This window comes from Herpailurus yagouaroundi, unplaced genomic scaffold (assembly GCF_014898765.1).
Source record: "Herpailurus yagouaroundi ecotype Mexico unplaced genomic scaffold, PumYag 216, whole genome shotgun sequence".
NCBI lineage: Eukaryota > Metazoa > Chordata > Mammalia > Carnivora > Felidae > Herpailurus > Herpailurus yagouaroundi.
This window is the reverse complement of record NW_024412447.1, coordinates 15483861-15503970: the sequence shown is the minus strand read 5'-3', so window position 1 is coordinate 15503970 and position 20110 is coordinate 15483861. Positions and strand designations below refer to the sequence as shown.

At 46.6% G+C, this 20110-nt stretch overlaps 1 protein-coding gene across 1 annotated transcript; it reads left to right on the top strand.

The window, feature by feature from the left end:
* The first annotated feature begins 760 nt into the window (after window positions 1–760).
* On the top strand, window positions 761–11649 carry KCTD7 (potassium channel tetramerization domain containing 7). The gene is made up of 4 exons (XM_040456216.1): window positions 761–1010; window positions 4104–4273; window positions 7150–7328; window positions 7786–11649. The coding sequence occupies exons 1-4, from the start codon at window positions 867–869 to the stop codon at window positions 8160–8162; spliced, it is 870 nt and encodes a 289-aa protein (XP_040312150.1). The 5' UTR covers window positions 761–866; the 3' UTR covers window positions 8163–11649.
* Window positions 11650–20110: the final 8461 nt, after the last annotated feature.

Here is a 20110-nt window from a genome sequence, read left to right as displayed (position 1 = left end):
GCCACCCAGGCGCCCCACTGTCATTTTTAACTGAACTCAGGTGCTCTTATTTTGAGGTTTCTTCTTTTCGGGTTCCTGCATGAGTCCATCAGGAAGGACTGGAAACCCAGGTTTTGCCCTTGTGGCCTGTGGAGGGTCGCCCGATCGCAATGCTGCCCCTCCTCTCTCACAACCTCAGCCGTCCCTCCCGCCACACCCTCCGCATCCTCAAGACGTCCTCCCGCCGCCACCTCCACTGAGGTGACCTGCTCCTCCCCTCCTACGGATTTCCCCGGCCTTCGACGCCCAGGGAGACACAAAACCCACTGCCCTGAAGATAGAACAGCTAGTTCGAGAGCCCTGCCTGCTGTCTAGTTACTAGGCGTCGACTCCAATGCGGGAGCCACCCTCCGAGCCAACGAGGAGGGTCCGCGTAGATGTGGCGATCTCGCGCGCCGCCCTGTGCGCCGGGCGGATAGCGAATGGAAGGGGCGCGCCCGCTGGCCTGGGGACTAATCAGAGCAGGGCAGGCAAGCAGGTCCGGCTCCCAGTGGCCACTCGGGCGCAGACTCAACGCGTTGCCTGCTCTTGGACTGGACAAGCCTCCTGCCAATCAGGGGCGGAGCAAGAGGAGCCTCGGCCAATAGCGGGAGGCGGCCGGGTCAGGCCGGTGGCCCTGCGATCCGCGCGGTGGTCCGTGAGCCCGTTGGCGCTGAGGGAGTGGCCGCCCTCCGGCTCTCGCGCGCTGCGCTCTCCACCCCCCCCAGCCCGCCCCCGGGCCCGCCCGTCGGCCGCGCCGCGTCATGTCGGGCGCTGCTCGGCGCTAGTGCCCGGGGCCGCCGCCTCCCGCCCGCCCGAAGCCGCGCCCACTGTCCAGAGCCAGAGGGATGGTGGTAGTCACGGGGCGGGAGCCAGACAGCCGTCGCCCGGACGGTGCCATGTCCAGCTCCGACGCCGAAGACGACTTTCTGGAGCCGGCCACCCCGACGGCCACGCAGGCGGGGCACGCGCTGCCCCTGCTGCCCCAGGAGGTACCCGGGGGGTGGGGCGTGGGAAGGGGCGCAGAGGGAGAAGCAGGTGCCCGGCAGAACTGACCTTGGGGTGTGAGCAGCGCCGAGGCTGGGGTCGGGGCGGGGGGGGGGGGGGTCGGGCTGAGGGCGGCGCCAGAAGAGCCGAGCTGCCCAGCCCACTCATCCTCCTGTAAAAGGCACAGGTGTGTCTTCCTGTCCCCGGGGGGCACCTGATCTCCCCACCCCACGCCCCCCTCTTTCAGTGTTCACTCACTGCACGGTTGGTTTACTCCCACCCCTAAGTCCCATCCTTAACAACTAGAGGAGGGAGGGTAGTCTGTGGGAAGGGAACCTTGGAGCCCCAAGAGATGAGAGTGTTTTCTAGAAAATCAGGGAGGAGGCCTTGGTGGTTGCCCAGACCCAACCTCCAGCTGCCCAGAAAGTGGGGTCAGGGACTCTGTGCAGATAAGAAGCAGGCTAATTAATAGATGTGTCCACACTCACCTGACACCTCCATGGCTTTCCTTCCCACTGGTCTTGATGTGATAACAGTATCACATTTAGAGCTGAAATGTCACTCAAGAGAAGGGGAAAGAGAAGGGAAGGTGGGGCACTGCTGGGAGCTGAAGAGGGAGACAGAAGGTAGGAGCTAAGGTAGTGCTGGATGTGGGGGCCTGTGGGGTGTGGAGGAATCCTAGGAGAATGGACAGCTCCAGAGGGGCAGGGCTGGGCCGGGGGTGGCTCCTCCCCTGGGGATTAGAAGCCTGTGCCCTCGACATCATGAAACACAACAATGAGCACAACTCTAGAAGTACTCTTTGCAATTGGGGGGGGGGCGCGTGCGGGGTGGAGCCGTTAGAAACACTGTGGTGCTTGCTTTTCATGCACTGTCATTGGGGAAAGAATGGGGTTTGAGACAAAGAGGCAACACCCAGAGACTGTAGGCCAGCGGGCCGCCCCCGCCCCCCCCCGATACATTGTTCCATGTGAGATCCAGAACAGTTTTTGGTTGCTTTTGCCTCTGTGCCTCAGTCTTTTCAGCTCTACTGTGGAGCAGACACTTGGATTGGTATGAGATATCCTTGGAAGAGGTGTAAAGAGCTCCAGAAATGTAAAGCATTCTTATCTCAAAATATTTGAGTCCTTGCTATGCACCTAGAATAGTTTTATTGGAGCTATAGACTAAGTAGAAGGCATTTGTTATCCTTTGGTTGCAGAAGAGTAACAGTGCATACGCACAGAAGAACTGTACATAACCTTTCTATTTCATGCATTCATTCACTCATTCATTTAATGCACACTTGGGTCTTTGCTGCATGCCAGGCACTGCACTAGGCTCTGGGCAACTTTGATTTAATGTATTTTTATCCTACTTTAGTTCACAAAGAACTTTTAAAAAGTTGATATTATTTTATTTATATGTGAAATCTAAAAAACAAACAAAAAAACAACAGAGCATAAATAGACCCATAAATACGGAGCACAAGCTGGTGGTTGCCAGAGGGCAGGAAGGGTGGAGGGATGGGCAAAATGGGTGAAGGGAGTGGGAGGTATTTGCTTCTAGTTATGGAATAAATAAGTCACGGGGATAAAAAGTACAACATAAGGAATACAGTCAGTGAAATCATAACAGTAATAAATGGTGGCAGGTGGTAGCTGCACTTGTAAGCATACCGTGTAAAGACTTAACTAATCACGGTGTCATACACCCAAAACTAATGTAACGTTGTGCGTCAACTATACCCAAAAAAATGTAGGAAAAAAAACTGGAAGGCTGGGGGAAAGGACTATCTGGATAAACATACACTGGAGCCTTAGAGATGTAATATTGAAAAGTATGCACTCGTACAAAATTTTAGTCAATCTGGAGGTTGTGGGAAAATTAGAGAGAACTGGCTTCATTTCTTTAAAACCACAAGCAGTGAAAGATATTCCCACCCTCCACCTCCCCCAAAAAAGGTCCTGAGTATTTTAGGGAGACCCTAGAACTTCTGGCAAATCTATACCATCATTCCCTGTTCTTCCCCCTGCCCTTGCCTCCGGAACCTTAGCTGGACGGGGGACTGATCTCACTCTACAGATTAAGAAAGAAGCAGTGAGGTACAAAGAATGAGGAGTGGATGCCTCGAATTGTTCCACAAACACCTATGAGCCCTGCTGCGGGTGGCCTCATGATTAGTGAACAAGATGCCGTCCCTGCCCTCAGGAAGCTTGAGGTCTAGAAGGGAGAGCTGACAGAGGAAAGTAACTGCTGGTGTACCGTGCTAGGCGAGGAGGGTGTGTGGTCCATGGTGAAGGCACGATGGAGGGAATGTTCAGTTAACTCTGTCTTGGGTGCATGTGAGGAACAATAGAACAGAAATGCTTACAGAATTGGGAAACTTAAAGAGAAGCTTTTATTTTATTTTTTAAGAAAGAGAGAGTGTGCGCATGTGCACACAACTTGGGGACGGGCAGAGGGAGAGAGAATCTTAAGCAGGCTCCACACTCAGCATGGAGCCCAGCGTAGGACTCCATCTCACAACCCTGGGATCATGACCTGAGCTGAAATCAAGCTACCTAACCGACTGAGCCACCCAGGCGCCCTGAAGAGAAACTTTTAGAATGCGCGGATGCTGCTAACCTATATGGTGCCTTGGTGTGTATTAGAGAAAGGACACACAGCTGGGCCAGCAGATCACTCTCAGATCGGTGTCCTTGTGCAGTGAACAACATACACCACACACGGGGCAAATGCATTTGCTAGATGGACAAAGGGAGAGTGGAAAGAACATTCTGGACAGAGAAGACAGCATGAGCAAGGGCATAAAACCGACAAATTCAGGAAGTGGAAAAGAGGACAATGACGGCTTTGAACTCCAGAACAGCGATAGCAGAATTGGGGTGGGAAGCCTGATTTAATGGCTGGGGGGGGGGGGGGGTGGGGGTAGGTCTTGGCAACTGATGAGTGTGGGGAAAGAGAGGAGAGAGAAGAACATTCAGAAAGACTCCTGGATTTTAGCGTTGGGTGACTGAATGGTGTAGCACTAATAAGACCCCAGAAGACCACAATCAGAGCAGCCTCTGTTCTCATTCCCCAATGCCTGGCTGAAAGTGCCGGTGGTTCCTTTCCAGTTTCCTGAGGTTGTTCCCCTTAACATTGGAGGGGCTCACTTCACCACACGCCTGTCTACCCTGCGGCGCTATGAAGACACCATGCTGGCGGCCATGTTCAGCGGGCGACATTACATTCCCACAGACTCCGAGGGCCGGTACTTCATTGACCGGGATGGCACCCACTTTGGGTATGTTTCCCCCTCTATGATCAACCTTATAGTTCTAGTAAGTAGGACCTGGGCTTCAATATGGGGCTTTGGTATCTTCCATTAATACCCAGAAAATAGCAAATGTACTGATGGAATTTAATAAATGTGCTTATTGAATTGGATCAAAAGCCATAGTATCTTTCCCAGAGGAGACAAGGACAGCCAGAGAGAGCCCAGGTGCTACACACTGGCTGGATGTGATGAAATTGGAGACCAGGAAGTTGTCATCTGTATGGAATAGGTGTGATGCCACCTATAGGCAGGGGAGCCCCAAAACAACTTCTTGGAGAATATCCTCAGATTCAGATTCTGGGGCTCCACATTGCCATTAGGGAGGGACATGGTGTATGACCGTGGTTCTCAGACTTTCTTTGATGGTTTAAAACAAATGAACAAAAAAGGTGAAGGAAGGGCCAACATATGATTGCCATCTTTTAATTTTGCCAAGAAAAGCCTTTAGAAAAAAACAAACAAACACCTTCAGTTGTGACTGTCATTTTAACGCTAAAACACAGAAAGACACAATCTCAAAAAAGAAAATAGCCCTTCCCAAGGAAAGACTTCTGATACCTTAACATGTAAACAATTTAAAGACTTTATGTTTTAGTTTCCTTGCTTGTGAAATGAGAAATAATTACAGCTGCCTCACAGGCCTGCCATGCCGATTACGTAAAGAGCCTTGGTGTGACCCCTCACCGGGTCCTTCCAGAGCATGTGGCTGAAGCTCTTTGCCCCTTCAGTCTAACTTTGGAGATGACTACAGAACTAACATGATTCTTGACCTTCAACACATTGGCTAAGGAGTCAGAAAGTCTTCAACCACTACGTATCTGTGCTGGCCTCCCAAGTAGGATCGCCTGCACTGGGAGAAAGGTCATTTTTATCCTCAGAAAGGAGCCTCTGGTCATGCAATTTGCTTTGAAGCATCTGGGTTTCCCCATGGGCTGTCAGCTGCCTCCAATGCTGAGAAAACAAAGTGTCACATCGCTCTGCAGAGCTATAAAAAGATTTTTGTTTGCAGGCTGTTTGGGGGAGGAAAGTGCTGGCCCCAACTGGCAACTCCCACAGCACTCTTAGCTGGGCCTTGCCCTGGGGTCATGTTTTTCAGAGCAGACCAAGGTTTGCTTAAGATCCTAGAGGACTAATTTGGGAAGGGGTTGTGGGGAGGAGGAACAGACTTTGGCTCTAAGCTGATGTGCCCATGCCCAGGTGGCCATAGCTGGAGAGGGTCAGAGCTGGGCCAGGGTGTGGCAGAAAGCAGGGTATTGTGGCATTTATCCTCAGGCTGCTAGACTCCAATGGTCTGTGATTCATCATCAGCAGATGAAGCTGCTTAAAGACTCAGAAAAAATAAAATAGGGGCTCAGGGCATTTGATCAGGTACATTTCTCTGCTGGGGCAGCTCATGTGTCTCTAGCACCCACCAGGGAGGCTGCTTGGGTCACCACCTGGGGCAGTTTCCCACTGTGATCAGTGAATAACACTTTGGACTAGAGTCTGGACCACTGTGGGTATGGACTTGGAGTCAACCATGACTGCATCTGGGCCTCTGCTAGCTGTAGCTCCTTGAGTAAGGGTATTCTTTAACCTCTCTGAGCCCCTCTTTTTCTTCATTTAAAAATGGACCTAAGATGGCACTTAAATGTCATTGAAGGGATTAAATGGGGTAACACATGAATAGTAGCTGACCCAGACTAATACTTAGTGAGTGGTAACTGCCGTTACATCATGGTCATAGACAAACTATTGAGGCAACATCTTGATCTTGGGGTTTACTCACATATCTTTACAGAAGTAAAGACCTTGCCACACTTAACTGGCGATGGATCTGATTATGATTACTCTTAGCACCAAAGAATCTGAAGATGGAATTAAAAGAACTGAATTTTTATTTTAAGAAAATGCAGTATGTGATTTTATTCATTCGAGAAACCAATTTGTCCAGGTGTTCAGGGTAGCATTTGCTGTCCATATAGCTACAAAATAAGATGAATGGCAAAGAAATATAGAAAATGGGGAAGGCTACTACATTGCTAGTGGAAACATAAAATGCTACAACCATTTTGTTAAGCATGCGCTTCACCTTATGACTGAACAATTCTCCTAATATTTAGCCAAGAGAAGTTGGTGCGTGTGTCCACAGAAAGTCTTATACAGGAATGTTCATCACAGCTTTACCCATAAGAGCCCTAAACTGGAAACAACTCAACTGTCCATCAGCAGGAGAATGGGTTAAATCAATTATAGTAGATCCAGCCACTTACATGAGTTTTAAGATGAGGCAAAACTAATCTTTGTTGATAGAATTCTGGGATTGAATGAGAAGAGGCAGAGGGAAACTTTGAGGAGATTGAAATGTTCTGTATCTTGGTTTAGGTGGTGGTTATAATAAAACTATACAATTAAGGTTTGTACGTTTGAAAAAAAAAAGATTTGTACATTTGTTGCATATTAATTAGACCTCAATTTAAATATATATGTCTTAAGGAGCCTAGAATATGTATGTTTCCATTATTCCTATATATACCCAAAAATAACAATACCTAATAAAATAAATATACCTAATGATAATTATAACCGTAATAATGATGATACTGATAATAACAGCTATTAATGCTTATTGAGGACTTACCTTGTGCCAGGTATTTTCTAAGCACTTTTTAATCATTTAATCCCTTTATACCATTACAAGGTAGTTTTTAAATTTTCCCTCATTTTACAGATGGGAAAATCAAGGCACCTCTCCAAGGTCACACAGCTAGTAGTCTGGTTCCAGACTCTGTGCTCTAACCACTATGTGACACTGCCCAGATCCATTAGCTCCTTCTCACCAACCCTCTTTCCTTCCTGCTCAGAGATGTGCTGAATTTCCTGCGCTCAGGGGACCTGCCACCCCGGGAGCGTGTACGGGCTGTGTACAAAGAGGCTCAGTACTATGCCATCGGGCCCCTCCTGGAGCAGCTAGAGAACATGCAGCCTCTGAAGGGGGAGAAAGTGCGCCAGGCGTTTCTGGGACTCATGCCTTATTACAAAGGTGAGGTGTCAGCTGCCCAGGGTGGTTGAGGTGTGGGAAAGGAGGGTTGCAAGGCATCTGTGTGTGCATAGGTCGTCACCAGAGAGGTGGGTCTAAGATGTATCCGTATTACTCAGGATCAGAGAGATTTCTGCTTCCCCTTCTGCTCTCCCCTCCCAGTCAAACTGGGAAGATTCAGGTTCAATAGGGCCCACTTTTCCTGTGACATCATCAGATCACATTTCAAAAGGATGATCCTCATTCTGTCCTTTTGGTTTCTTTTGCCTGGGAGACCCATGATCCCGGTTTAAGTTTGTGCCTTTCACGGGCCCAGAGTCCCTTCCCCAGGATCTGCCTCTTCCCTGTTGGATCATGCCTTCACCGGGGCTCTCTCTTCGTGCCCTGACGCTGCCTTGCCCACTGCCCCCCGACATCCTGACCCCTGTCCCAGTGATGGGTGCTGTGTTCACCCCCCTAGACCACTTGGAGCGGATTGTGGAGATTGCCCGGCTGCGTGCAGTACAGCGGAAGGCCCGTTTTGCCAAGCTCAAGGTCTGTGTCTTCAAGGAGGAGATGCCCATCACCCCCTATGAGTGTCCGCTTCTCAACTCCCTGCGCTTCGAGCGGAGTGAGAGTGATGGGCAGCTCTTTGAGCACCACTGCGAAGTGGATGTATCTTTTGGGCCCTGGGAGGCTGTGGCTGATGTTTATGACCTACTGCACTGCCTGGTCACAGACCTCTCAGCCCAGGGCCTCACTGTGGACCATCAGTGCATCGGGGTGTGTGACAAGCACCTCATCAACCACTACTACTGCAAGCGCCCCATCTATGAGTTCAAGATCACATGGTGGTGAGTAGCCCGGGTAGGGAACAGAGTCCTATCAGGGAGGGTGTCCATTCCCCTTAGTGGCGCTGGGAGTAAGATCCCTGGAAGGGATACTGACTGCCCCAGACCTGCTGAGGTGAGGACCAAGTCCTGAGGCACAGCTCCAAGGGGACGGAGGTCTCCCAGCTGTACCTCGGGGTCAGGCTCAGGGCTTGTGGCCCACAGGGACCTGGTGCCTGGATTCACCTGACCTCTCCTCAAGGCACAGCAGTCTCTGCCTGAGGCTTAGGGGTCTGGGTAGCTAGGGCTTGACCAGAAAGTCCAGAGAGGTTTTGTCACTCTTGTTCTTGCAAGAGAGTTTCTGCCCTTTTTAGAGCCACGTTACCAAACTGTTGTAGGCATAATCACTTCCTCAACCCTGTTCACGTATCCCTTCCTTGTGCCTAGTGTATAGGTATGAACACAGAATATGATGGGGGGTTTACCCAGGTAGCCACCCCACAGCCCCTGGCTGAAGAAGAAGCATCTTCTCTCCCTCTTCCCCCAGGGATAGTTCCATGCTTTGTTTTAGGATGTGGAAAGACTCTTCCTCCTGGAACATATTCTTCACCACTTTTTGGAGATGTAACCATAGTTGCCAAAGCCATGTACCAGGTTGGCCTTAGAAAAGCACAATGTTTACAGCCCTGCCTTAGGGCCTTGGCTTCTCCTACCTTCCACCAACCTTCCTTGCTTGAAGGGTTATCTTCTCAGGGCTGTAATGCAGATTTCAGAGGTTCCTTTTGAAGATTTCCCTGAATCGAGCAGACAAGTTGCATAGATCTTCTGTTATCTTTGAGATGTAACATCCTTTCTAGAGGCTCAGAATATCTCTTTGGCTGCCATTTCATGTGTTAGCATCCAATTTGTGGTGAACCTCCTTAGATAGAAACCCCCTGTGTTTTTAACCCTATTGCTTTATCCTGCTAATGTTCTCCTAGGAGAGTGTCTGTTCTGAGGAGGCAAAGAAAGGGTTGGGTGGGAGGCACAGCTATCCCGGGAGCTGTAGGAAGATAGCAGCACTTCCATCGTGTTTTACTGTCCCCATTTCAGAGACAGAAAAAGATTCACAAGGCTCTGTTCCCACTGCATTTCCTTCTTGCTCCATGTGCAGACTAGGGTGGTCAGTCGGATGTGGACACACATCCCCTAAAGGAAGAGCCATGCAGCACCAGTAATCGGAACGTAACATTTCTGTGCTGCATTAGAGACTTCTCCATGTGATTGTGATTGTGCTTGATTGTTCCTGGGTGTTTTGTAGAGAGATTTTTTGTATATAAAAAACTAGTGAGGACAGCCTCATTGGTCTCAGTCCTGTGAGACCAATGGTTGGTGATGTAGGGAAGGGGTAGCTAAAGATGTCTGTATCCTTCTAAGGAAGAGAAGGCCAAGCCTTAGGACCTTGGCAGAACTCCTTCATAAGGCAGTGGCCTCCTGGCCCTCTGTGGCAACAGGGATTCCAGGGCATGGTTTTGCACTCTTACATTGTGTTCTTATATGGTGGAACAGAGGTATAGAATGAGATCTAAGAGGAAAGTATACAGTCAGTTGTTCAGGTTCCAAGGTATGCATCCCTTCTATTGTTCTCATCCACAGATGAATCATCACTTTTCTGGAGTTGATTTCCCTGCTTGAAACTTAGTCCAACAGCATGCCTCTTGTCTTGTTCTAACAGAAGTCTTTCATTTAAGTTGCTCCAGTTGGTGTTACTGCCTAATACAGATTCATTTTTAGACAGACACTGAGGGAAGCTATTCAGGAGAAAGGCAGTATGAGTAGAAAGCAGACAATTAATCCTAGTGCTTTCAGGAATCTGGCCTTGGCCCTGTCTCTCTCCCACCCTTGTCACAGAGTATCACAGTACTTGGTTATTTAGAGTCCATGCACGTAGGATGGAGTGATTGGTTTGCTCAAAAACAATCCCTGAAGACAAGCTTGGAGCTGCAGAGATGCTGCACAAGGACACTGTCCTTGTGCCTCTTGCTAGAGACACCCCTTTGGATCCGCTCTGCCCCTGTGTTGTTCTCACAGTGGTGTGTTCTGTGCCATTGTGGGGGAGACAAGGCGCTGGGCCAGTAGACCAGGCAGCGCAGGGATACTGGCAGCCAGCTTAGAGCTCTTTCCAAATGAAGTAAAAGAATTCAGTGGCCCAATTTGGCCATTCTCTGATGAGAAGCCAAGGCCAGGCTGAAAAGTGCTTTTGGATGTGGTGGTGGTGGTAATGGCCTCCAAATAAAGGTCATATCTGAGGAAGAGACTTCTCCAAGTTGTATCCTTTCTCAACTCTAACTGGTCAACTCTAAAGCATAAGAACGGTTGGGTTAGGAACGAGGGCCCCAAAGGATGAACACTTCTTCCCAATCAAAAGGGAGTATATTTTCATAGCATTCTTGTGCATCGTGTTGGTGGGTCAAACCAAAGTGCCTGCCTTTGGAGCTTCCATTGTGTTTGTGGGCACCTTTTCTCCCAGGTGTCATGCTCACGGTTGGGAAGGTGAAAGTTTTAGGATACAGGATCGTGTGGTGCAATAGCAGCCATAACAAAATTCAATAAAAATGAAAAAGTTAATTAATGGCACAAAAAAGATTGAAGCAAAACCACAATGAAACACATCACACCATCCCAGAAGGGGGAATTCTTTGGGTAGCACTCTAAATAGAAGAAATACAGGACTCGTCACCACCCTTATTCTACCTTCGGTTAATTCACAAGGCTGTCCAGTGCTTATCACGTGGCAAGGAGTCAACTGTGCTCTGAAAGTTTCTATTCTTTCTTCCTGGGGCTGAGGATATTCTGGGAGCTGTCTGAACCTTGTGCCTCAGGCTGGTCAGGTGACTTTATCTTCCTGTTCTGGGTTGCTTGTTGGAAGACTAGGAAGAATGACATTTCCAAACCACAAAGTGGGGTGAGCCTCACTGTGCAGTCTTGGCCTCAGCTGGATTTTGAAGAGGTTAAGACAAATGACAACAACAACAAAAAACCAAAAACTACTCACACTGATCCCAGTTAGAATTTCAAATATCCTTCTGCATACCTTCTGTCCATATTTGATTCTAAGTGATTAAGCTTTCTTGGGCACCATTTTGCTGTGACTCTTTCATGAAGGTAGTGGCTGCCTTGTGATCCTTAAAAGAGGGAGGCTCTATTCATCAGAAGCCAGAGTGTGAGAGACTGGGGTGGGAGAGGCACTTTTTGGAATTCTGGAAGAATCATACATGTATACATATGTTAATTGGGAGAAGGGTGGGTGGGCAGGGGTTGAGGAGGAGGGAACAAAGACTGGGTATAGGAACAGGTTGCCTCTGGAGTATGGGAGGTCACCTGGGTCCATTGTCTTCCTTCTGTACGGTGTTGGGTGTTGGGTTCGTGTACATGGTATAACATTTCCTATGTTCGTTCACTCCCTGTCTGTGAGCGCTTTGGTGCATGGAGCCTCAGTACCCTCACGTGGCATTAAAGTAAAGAATTAGAACCTGGGTGCTGTGCCTTTCTTTTTTAGAGACTTACTCTCATCCCTCCTCTGCCCCCCACTGTGCGAGCAAATCACAGACTATGTCTCGATTTCTGCTTAAAATGTGTTATATTTTTAAATACTCAGCTAAATAAAAGAGGCTCTTTCCTGAGACCAGCCCCTGAACTTCTGCCCTGACTTGAAGTTAGAGGGAGATGGGCACCATGAAGGCCCTTCTGCAGTAACTGTAGCCTTGTCTCTGTTCCGGTAGGAGTGTGCCCACCCAGCCTAGGCTTTGCCCTCTTGTGTTGAGAGGTCTTCAGGGGAAGAAGATACCACAGTTGCACGGTCACTCTGTGGCTAACAGCCGTGTCAGGTGGTTCTGAAAGAAATCCCTCCTATCATGTCACCACTTCTTTCAAGGGCGAGATAAATGGCTCTAAGCTTATGTAAGCCTTAGTGGTTAAGACCCTTACTTGAGGAAAATGGGTATAAGTTGCCCTTCCTCTGAAAGCAGAGTTTGACACCTTCCTGGCTAATGAGTGTCCTCATCAGGATGCCCCATGGAGTCACTTAATGGAATCACTTTCATGGAAAGGTGAATTCTGACATGCTGGGTAGCTATGCCACCCTCCAACTGCTTCCTTAAATCTCTGATTATTCTGACTTTTAAACAAAAGCACTGCTGCATTACCTGTGCCAAATGTATTCCCTGACCTAATTACTGTGCACACAATCACATAGTAATGATACACTAATAATACTTAATAAGTTGGAAACTGAAGCTCATGGAGACATAATTGCCCTAAGGGCAGATAGCTAGTAAATGGCCAAGTCAGGATTCAAACCCAGAGCCCTTTTCGGAAATCCTCACAGGTGTTCAACAGAGCCCTCCCTTCTTGTCAGTGGGACACTGACAACAGAGCTCAGTGTCCCACCTCTGAGACTCAGGGCTTCACCCTGCTTCAGTCTGTGCAGATTTTAAAAGCAGATACTCTAGAAGTCATATTAGAAAACTTCCTTGGATGCGTAGGTCTTAAGTAGTCCCTGAGTATTAAGGAGCTAGCTGGGGTCCCCAGGGTGCCGCCCTTCTTAGTAAGGGGCACATGTTTGCTAGATGGAGAAGGACCCTGCTCATGGGCAATGAGTGGAGGTCAGTAGTGGCTCTCTGGCTGGATCCTGGGTATGGCAGGATGATCCGGGACAGCTTGAGTTAATCAGACTCTTGCAGCCTCCTGGCCTAACCACACAGATGCAGCCTGATCATGTGGGGAGTGTGCCTGAGGCCGCGGCCCTCCTTCAGGGACCCCTGACATCAAGAGAATAATTGAATGTGAGGCTCTTTAGTGTGGCTCAGGGGATGCTGTGTGCCTGGCTTGGGACTTACGACCCTTAGATCTGGGTCTCAGTCCTGCCTATTTGTTCCTTTGTCATCATTTTGAAGATGATCTCTTAGCTAGCTTTGATTACCTTTCATTTTGATTTGCTTAACTTCTAGCATGTTGCTCAAGCTTGTGTTCACTTACCTTTAACTTCCTGTCCTTTGACTCCTTACCATTTTGTTTTTCCTTTCACGTACTTTATACTATTCTCTATTTTTTAAACATAATTTTAAACTTTATTTCTAACATAACTTTAAAATAAAGTGCCTATATGAATAGGATGCCAATGAGCATCTTGTTCTGAGCAAGAGTAATTATGTGCCTTTTTTCCCTTCTCCAGTCATTTCTACAGTGATCTTACTAGCTGTGAACATTAGGCATCTCATTTCTCCCTTAGATGAATATCTTCTTCTAAAGTCTAAATATAAGGAAAAACTGATAGTGTTATTACAAAAGTCTTAGATATGATGTCCAAGCTTTTACCTCCCCCTCCACAAAGCTCCCTTCCCAGCATATACACACAGTAACAGTCAGTTGAGTCTTAGAAACGAGGCAGCCCCATTCCCGATTGCTAAGGACTTCTTCCGTCACACACTTGTTCTTCCTGAGCATTGACATAATCTGAAGATCCTGGGATTCTACCACCTCCAACCGCCTGGAACCAAGTGGAAACAGAACTGTTGTGCACCAGGAAAAAAATCCAACACAACTGTAGGAAGGCTGAGTTGAACCATCTTGAACCATCCAGAAATACTTCATAAAAGGGGCCTGTAATCAGATTGTGATGCACCTTTCTCACCCTTCTGTGATCTCAGTAGCAAACTGAATCACCCTTCCACAAACCATGACTTTTAGAAGATTCTCTTAATTTATTATAGACCCTGTTGTTGTTTTTTCCCTATATTAAGTGACCTTGGCAGATGGCCTAGCTCCAGTAGATCTTTGGAATAGATGTATACATACTTATCTCCTTTATTAATAAAATTAAGAAATAGAACCCCAAAAGCACCACAAAACTTGGAGCTTGACCTCCGTTAAAAGAAATTTATAAGTTAAGAATTTAGTTGAAATCTTTATTCTTTTGTTATTTTTGTAAAGGGATTGGATGGTATCCTGAGTAGGTTTAAGTCCCTAGAATGTTATCATGAGTAGGTTTAAATCCCTATAAATGCCTTTTTTAGTGTGTTTTTCAAAATTACATCCTTATCTTCAGCTCTGCCTCCGCTTACTCTGCCCCAGGGACCCATCTTTGTGTGTACGTGTCATGGGTGCCTACTGTCCCTACTCTTACAATGTCATTTCCATCTCTCCACCCCCTCCACCATCACCACCCCTCCCCCAGCTCATGACTGTCCTGTCTTTGGCATTTTAAAGCTGGTTGCCTACTTCTGGCCCTGCCTCATCCAGCATTTGGTAGCCAGCCCTGGCAGTGATGCTTTGACCAGCACTGCCCCCAAACTTCTTCTCAGTCAGTTAGGTGCTCTTTGCACTGAGGTCCCTGACTTTCCAGTTCAGCTTTTTCACCTGGCTTGGTAGGATTGAAAGAGCCTTTTTTCAGCCCTTGTCTTGAAGCTCTGTATCTATTTCCACAGGGGCAGCAGAGTGTACTTGCAGGACCCCACTGAACAGATAAGTTAATTTCACCCTCCTCTACCCTTGGAAGGGATAAGCAAAATACTCTTCCTGGAAACTATGTTCACCAAAACTTCCTAACAAAGATACGGACTTCCCTGGTGAGCTGACCACATCCCTATTGGCCGAAATAAGGAGGCATTATTCACTTGGTGCTCCCACAAGTCAAGGCAGAATGTATCTGCCCCCAGACATATTCAGACAATGTTCCACCCAGATGCTTAATTTTATACTTCCAAATGCAGCTCTATTTGGAAATTTCCATTGGTTCAGAGAGGCAGAGGAATCCTCTCTGAGGATTGAGGACATTGAGGAATCCACTCTGTAGTCACCTGCAGGAATGACTACATAGGCTGGACCACTTAGCCTAGAGGATTCCACTTACATAGGCTGGACCTTTAGCCTAGAGGATCCCACTGAGATGGGATTTATTGTCTGATTTTGAACCCTGTCAGTGCTGTTCCCTGCTGGGATGGCAATCCTGACTGCTTTATAGCAGCAGCACCCCCTGGGACAACCTAGATTTGTGGATTGAGATCCAGAGGCAGAATTTCCAGATAGCCCAACCAAAGGATCCTCATGATAATGTACAAGAAAGTAAAGTTTTTTAGGTGGAAGGCTCTCCAGATACTCAACTTTGCCCCAGGATTTCTGGGATTTATAGGCAGTAACCATTCATTCATGATCCTCAACTTCTCACTTGATCATCCTGTCATTTTAGGAAGGAGCTTCACCTGATCCTCACTAAGGACCCAGAATTCCAATAGCTAAAAACCCTTTTCTCCTATCCTGGTCTTATACCACCAAGACACACTTCAGTGCCTTGGTAGGGGTCAGAAGGAGGCACAAGCATGGGGAGCCTCTGTCCCTTGTTTCTATATCTCCATGATGCTGGTATTGGCAGGCCAACAACCTTTGTAGGTGTGAGAGTTGCAATATAACCAACAGATTCAAGGTCTAGAGATGGCATGTGAAAGAACCCCTTAAGGGATGTCTGTCTGCAGGAGCCTGGAGTAGTCAAGGTGAAACTGGGAGCTTTGTCCACACAGAGAGGGCAGGCCATGTTTTTCAAACATCTTGACTTCAGAAGGTGCTCCATTTGCAAGACCACAAGAAAGAGGCCAGCAGAGCAATTCCGGCTCTGGTTGCAGCTGACTGAGAAGCCATTGCAAGCTGCAGGTAGGTACCCACATGCAGCAGAAGCCAGCCAAAACCCAGCGCCTGCCAAAGTGGACACAAAAAGGGACTGTCTCCCCTTACAATGGCTGACTAGGGTGACAGGAGAGGAAACTGAACACAGGTGCTTCTGCTCCATCCTGTTGCTATCCCTTGTGCCTTTATATCCCACCCATTGAAAATGGAAAATAACATAGAGAATTCTTGGCACCTTATATTTGACACATCAGTCTAGGCTGTCTCCTCCTTGCATGATCTTGTCTGAAGTGCAATGAGTCATTTGTATTAGCCAAGAGAAAAAAAACATGCAGCTATCTGAACAACTTATATCTTTAATATAAATAACTATTAATTATAATAGGATTGGAGTAACGAGGGATTGGCAGTAGCGAACTATAAAGAATATAGGAATAGCACACGTAGGAGCAGCCACTACCCCCAGAGCTGACAGAGAGAACACTCCTCCCAGAGCTGATATCCAGACCTTTTTGGAGAGGGGATAGCCATGGCTCACTGAATGGTAGAGAAGTCACTGGGGTGCTATGCTGTTGGAACTTGCTGGAAATCCACCCTCTAGGGTGCTGGCAAAATCTGTTCAGAGAGGTGTTCTGCCAGAAGCACTCCACTAAAAAACCACCCAAGGCGAGTGCTGGGGAAAGCTGCTGGCCTTTTTGTGCCATTGACTACCATGCACTGCAGGAGCTGGGTGCTGGAGAGGCGGGGCTGGGAGCAATCACACCAGAACCGGAAAGGAAATGTCTTTCTTCTTGGCAACATCTCACCAATGTCCTCTACTAACAAAGTTTAATATCACATTAGTTGGCAAAGGAAAAAATATTCAAAGGTCCCAACCCAATTTTTGCAGAAGCAGTGAAGGATGAATATGGAGCTAAGAGGCAGTCAGTAACTGGCCTATCTATATACACTGATGACTCCCAAATTTATACTCACTCAGGCCTCTTTCCTCAGCCTCGAATTATGTATCCAATAACCTGCTGAATTATGTACCCAATAACCTGCTAAATATTGCTACTTCAATACCTATTAGCCATCTCAAGCTTAATATAGTCAAGTGGAATTCTTTACTTCCTCTTCCCACCCCAAACATCTTCTTCATTCCACCTTCTCTATCTCAGGAAATGGTACCACCATCCACTCAGTCAACAAAAACCTGAGTACCATCTTTTTTTTTTTTTTTAATGTTTATTTTTGAGACAGTGTGAGTGGGGGAGGGGCAGAGAGAGAGAGAGACACAGAATCTAAAGCAGGCTCCAGGCTTGAGCTGTCAGCAGAGAGTCCAATGCAGGACTTGAACTCACAAACCACGAGATCATGACCTGAGCCAAAGTTGGAGGCTTAACCGACTGAGCCACCCTGGCACCCCAACGTAAGAGTCATCTTGAACTCCCCTCCTTACCTCACCTTGTACTGCAATCCATTGCCAAGTCTTGAATTCATCTTCAAGATTATCTTGAAAACATGACAAATTCACTTGTCTGAATCACCATCATCTCTCATCATGCATTACTACAAAGACTTCTTGGCTTAATTTGACCCCTGATTATATCTCCTCCAACCTATTTTCCAAGATAGTCTTGAAAGGGTTAATTAGACCTGCAACATGCCTACTTAAAACCCTTTGCTTTTAGAATGGTCTTTCCATGTTTGATCTGGTTCCTGTGTACCTCCAGCTTCATCACTCCACACTACTCCTTTTTTCCTGTCTTCTGCTCTGGACTTCTTTCAGTTCCTACCTCAGGTTTTTGTGATTGGCATTTCATCTCCTTGGAATGCCTTTTCCCCAGCGCTTCTCATGGGCTGGCTCATTTTTCCATTTTATGTTCCACCTCAGTTGTCACATATTCAGTGAGACCTTCTCTGACTATGCCATCTACAGTACACTTCCAGGGGTGCCTGGGTAGCTCAGTTGGTTAAGTGTCCAACTCTTGATTTTGGCTCAGGTCACGATATCACGGTTCATGGGGTGAAGTCCTGCATTGGACTCTGTGCTGATGGTGCAGAGGCTTCTTGGGATTCTCTCTCTCTCTCTCTCTCTCTCTCTCTCTCTCTGTCTGTCTCTCTCTCTGCCATCAGATTTTGGACTCACCAAGCCTGCACAATCACATGACCCAATTCTTTAAAATAATTCTTCCTATATATACTATATTCTAGTGTACATGTATCTCTCTTCTTCTCTTGCTCCCTCTATCTATATGAATATTTTTTCTAGAATTTATTTATTTATTTATTTATTTATTTATTTATTTATTTATTTATTTATTTATATTCTAGAAAGTGGTACACATCCTAGGAGAGTATCTACCTATCTGTCTGTCTTTTATTTTTAGAGAGAGAGAATGCAAGCAGGAGAGAAGGGCAGAGGGGGAGAGAAAGACAATCCTAAGCAGGCTCCATTCAGTGTGAAGCCTGACACAGGGCTCAGTCCCACAACCCTGTGTTCATGACCTGAGCCAAAATCAAGAGTTGGACACTCAACCAACTGAGACACCCAGGAACCCCTATATATCTATATTTAAATCTAAAAGTAGCATACCACATGTTCCATCACCCTACTGTTCTCATTTAACACTGTCTTTTGGAGATCTGTCCATTTCATTACATATAGAACTCCACCTCCCCCCCCCCCTTTAAAATTTGATAGTACAGTTGATGCTTGATCAATGCAGGAGTTAGGTCACCAACTCCCTGTGCAGAAGAAAATCCACATGTAAATTTCGACTCCCTCAAAACTTAACTACTAATAGCCTACTGTTGACTGGAAGCCTTATTAACAACATAAAGAGTCAATGCACATATTGTGTATGTTATATATACTATATACTGTTTTATTACAATAAAGCAAACTAGAGAAAACATTTTAAGAAAACCATAAGGAGGAGAAAATACATTTACAAAACTGTCACGTGCTCGCTTCAGCAAGCACATATACAATACTGTCACAAAAATCTGGTTACGGTTATGGACAAAATGGTGCTGCCAGTGCAGGTCACTGCTCATCAAGTACAGCCCCTACTCTGCTCTGTTCCTTGGTGTGGCCTACAGAGCCAAGTGCTACAGAAGTTTCAGGCAGAAGAGGAAAGGAGGATCGCAGCTGAGGAGAATAAGAAGCAGGATGAATGGAAACACATTGAGAGAGAACTGGCAGAAGCCCAAGATGACGGCATACTAAAGTGAGCCTGCCTTTCTCTGGAACGGTATGGATGAATAAAGCTTTCTGTGTTGTGTGATTCTCGAGAAAAAAAAATCTGGTGTAGACTACATCAAAATGAAAAGCTTCTACACAGCAAAGAACACAATCAACAAAACTAAAAGGCAATGTACTGAATGGGAGAAGATATTTGTAAATGACATATGCAATAAAGGGTTAGTATCCAAAATATATAAAGAACTTATACAAGTCAACACCCAAAAAACAAATAATCCCAGAAAACAAAAAATGGGCAGAAGAAATGAACAGACATTTCTCCAAAGAAGACATCCAAGTAGCCAGCAGATACATGAAAAGATGCTCAACATCACTCTATACTATTACTATACTCATTATTATATTGTAAGAATACTGTATGTAATACATAAAACATAATATATATTAACACCTATGTATGTTATCAGTAAGGCTTCCCGTCAACAGTAAGCTTTTAGTAGTTCAGTTTTTGGGGAGTCAAAAATTATATGCAGAGTTTCAACAGTAGGTCAGTACCTCTAACCATCAATCACATTGTTCAAAGGCCAACTGAGATGGCTTATAACCCACTGAATAAAATGAGAATCCATGAATTTATGTTGACACAAATAAATATATAAACGAAGTAGACAGGAAAGTTCTTTTTTCAATGTTTATTTATTTATTTTGAGAGAGAGATGAGACTGGAAGCAGGGGAGAGGCAGAAGGGGGGGGCGGGGCAAAGGATCTAAAGCATGCTCTGTGCTGACAGAGAGCCGGATGTGGAGCTCGAACTCATGAACTGCGGAATCATGACCTGAACCGAACTCAAATGCTTAATGAACTGAGCCACCCAGGTGCCCCAAGGAAAGTTCTTAGAGTAAAACGTCAGCTAATAAATATAGAGGAAACGATGGGGTAGAAAATCTACATTTAACAACCATCATAATTATAACTGATGATGGCAGGGGCACCTGGGTGGCTCAGCCGGTTGAGTGTCCGAATTCAGCTCAGGTCATGATCTCCCAGTTCTTGGGTTCAAGTCCCGCATTGGGTTCTCTGTGCTGACAGCTCAGAACCTGGAGCCTGCTTCAGATTCTGTGTGTCTCTCT

Bases quoted from the DNA above. Each gene is read 5' to 3' on its own strand.
- KCTD7 (XM_040456216.1), top strand. From the start codon at position 867: ATGGTGGTAGTCACGGGGCGGGAGCCAGACAGCCGTCGCCCGGACGGT. The intron at 1,011-4,103 runs GTACCCGGGGGG...GTTCCTTTCCAG, and splicing joins TGCCCCTGCTGCCCCAGGAG to TTTCCTGAGGTTGTTCCCCT. The intron at 4,274-7,149 runs GTATGTTTCCCC...CTTCCTGCTCAG, and splicing joins CGGGATGGCACCCACTTTGG to AGATGTGCTGAATTTCCTGC.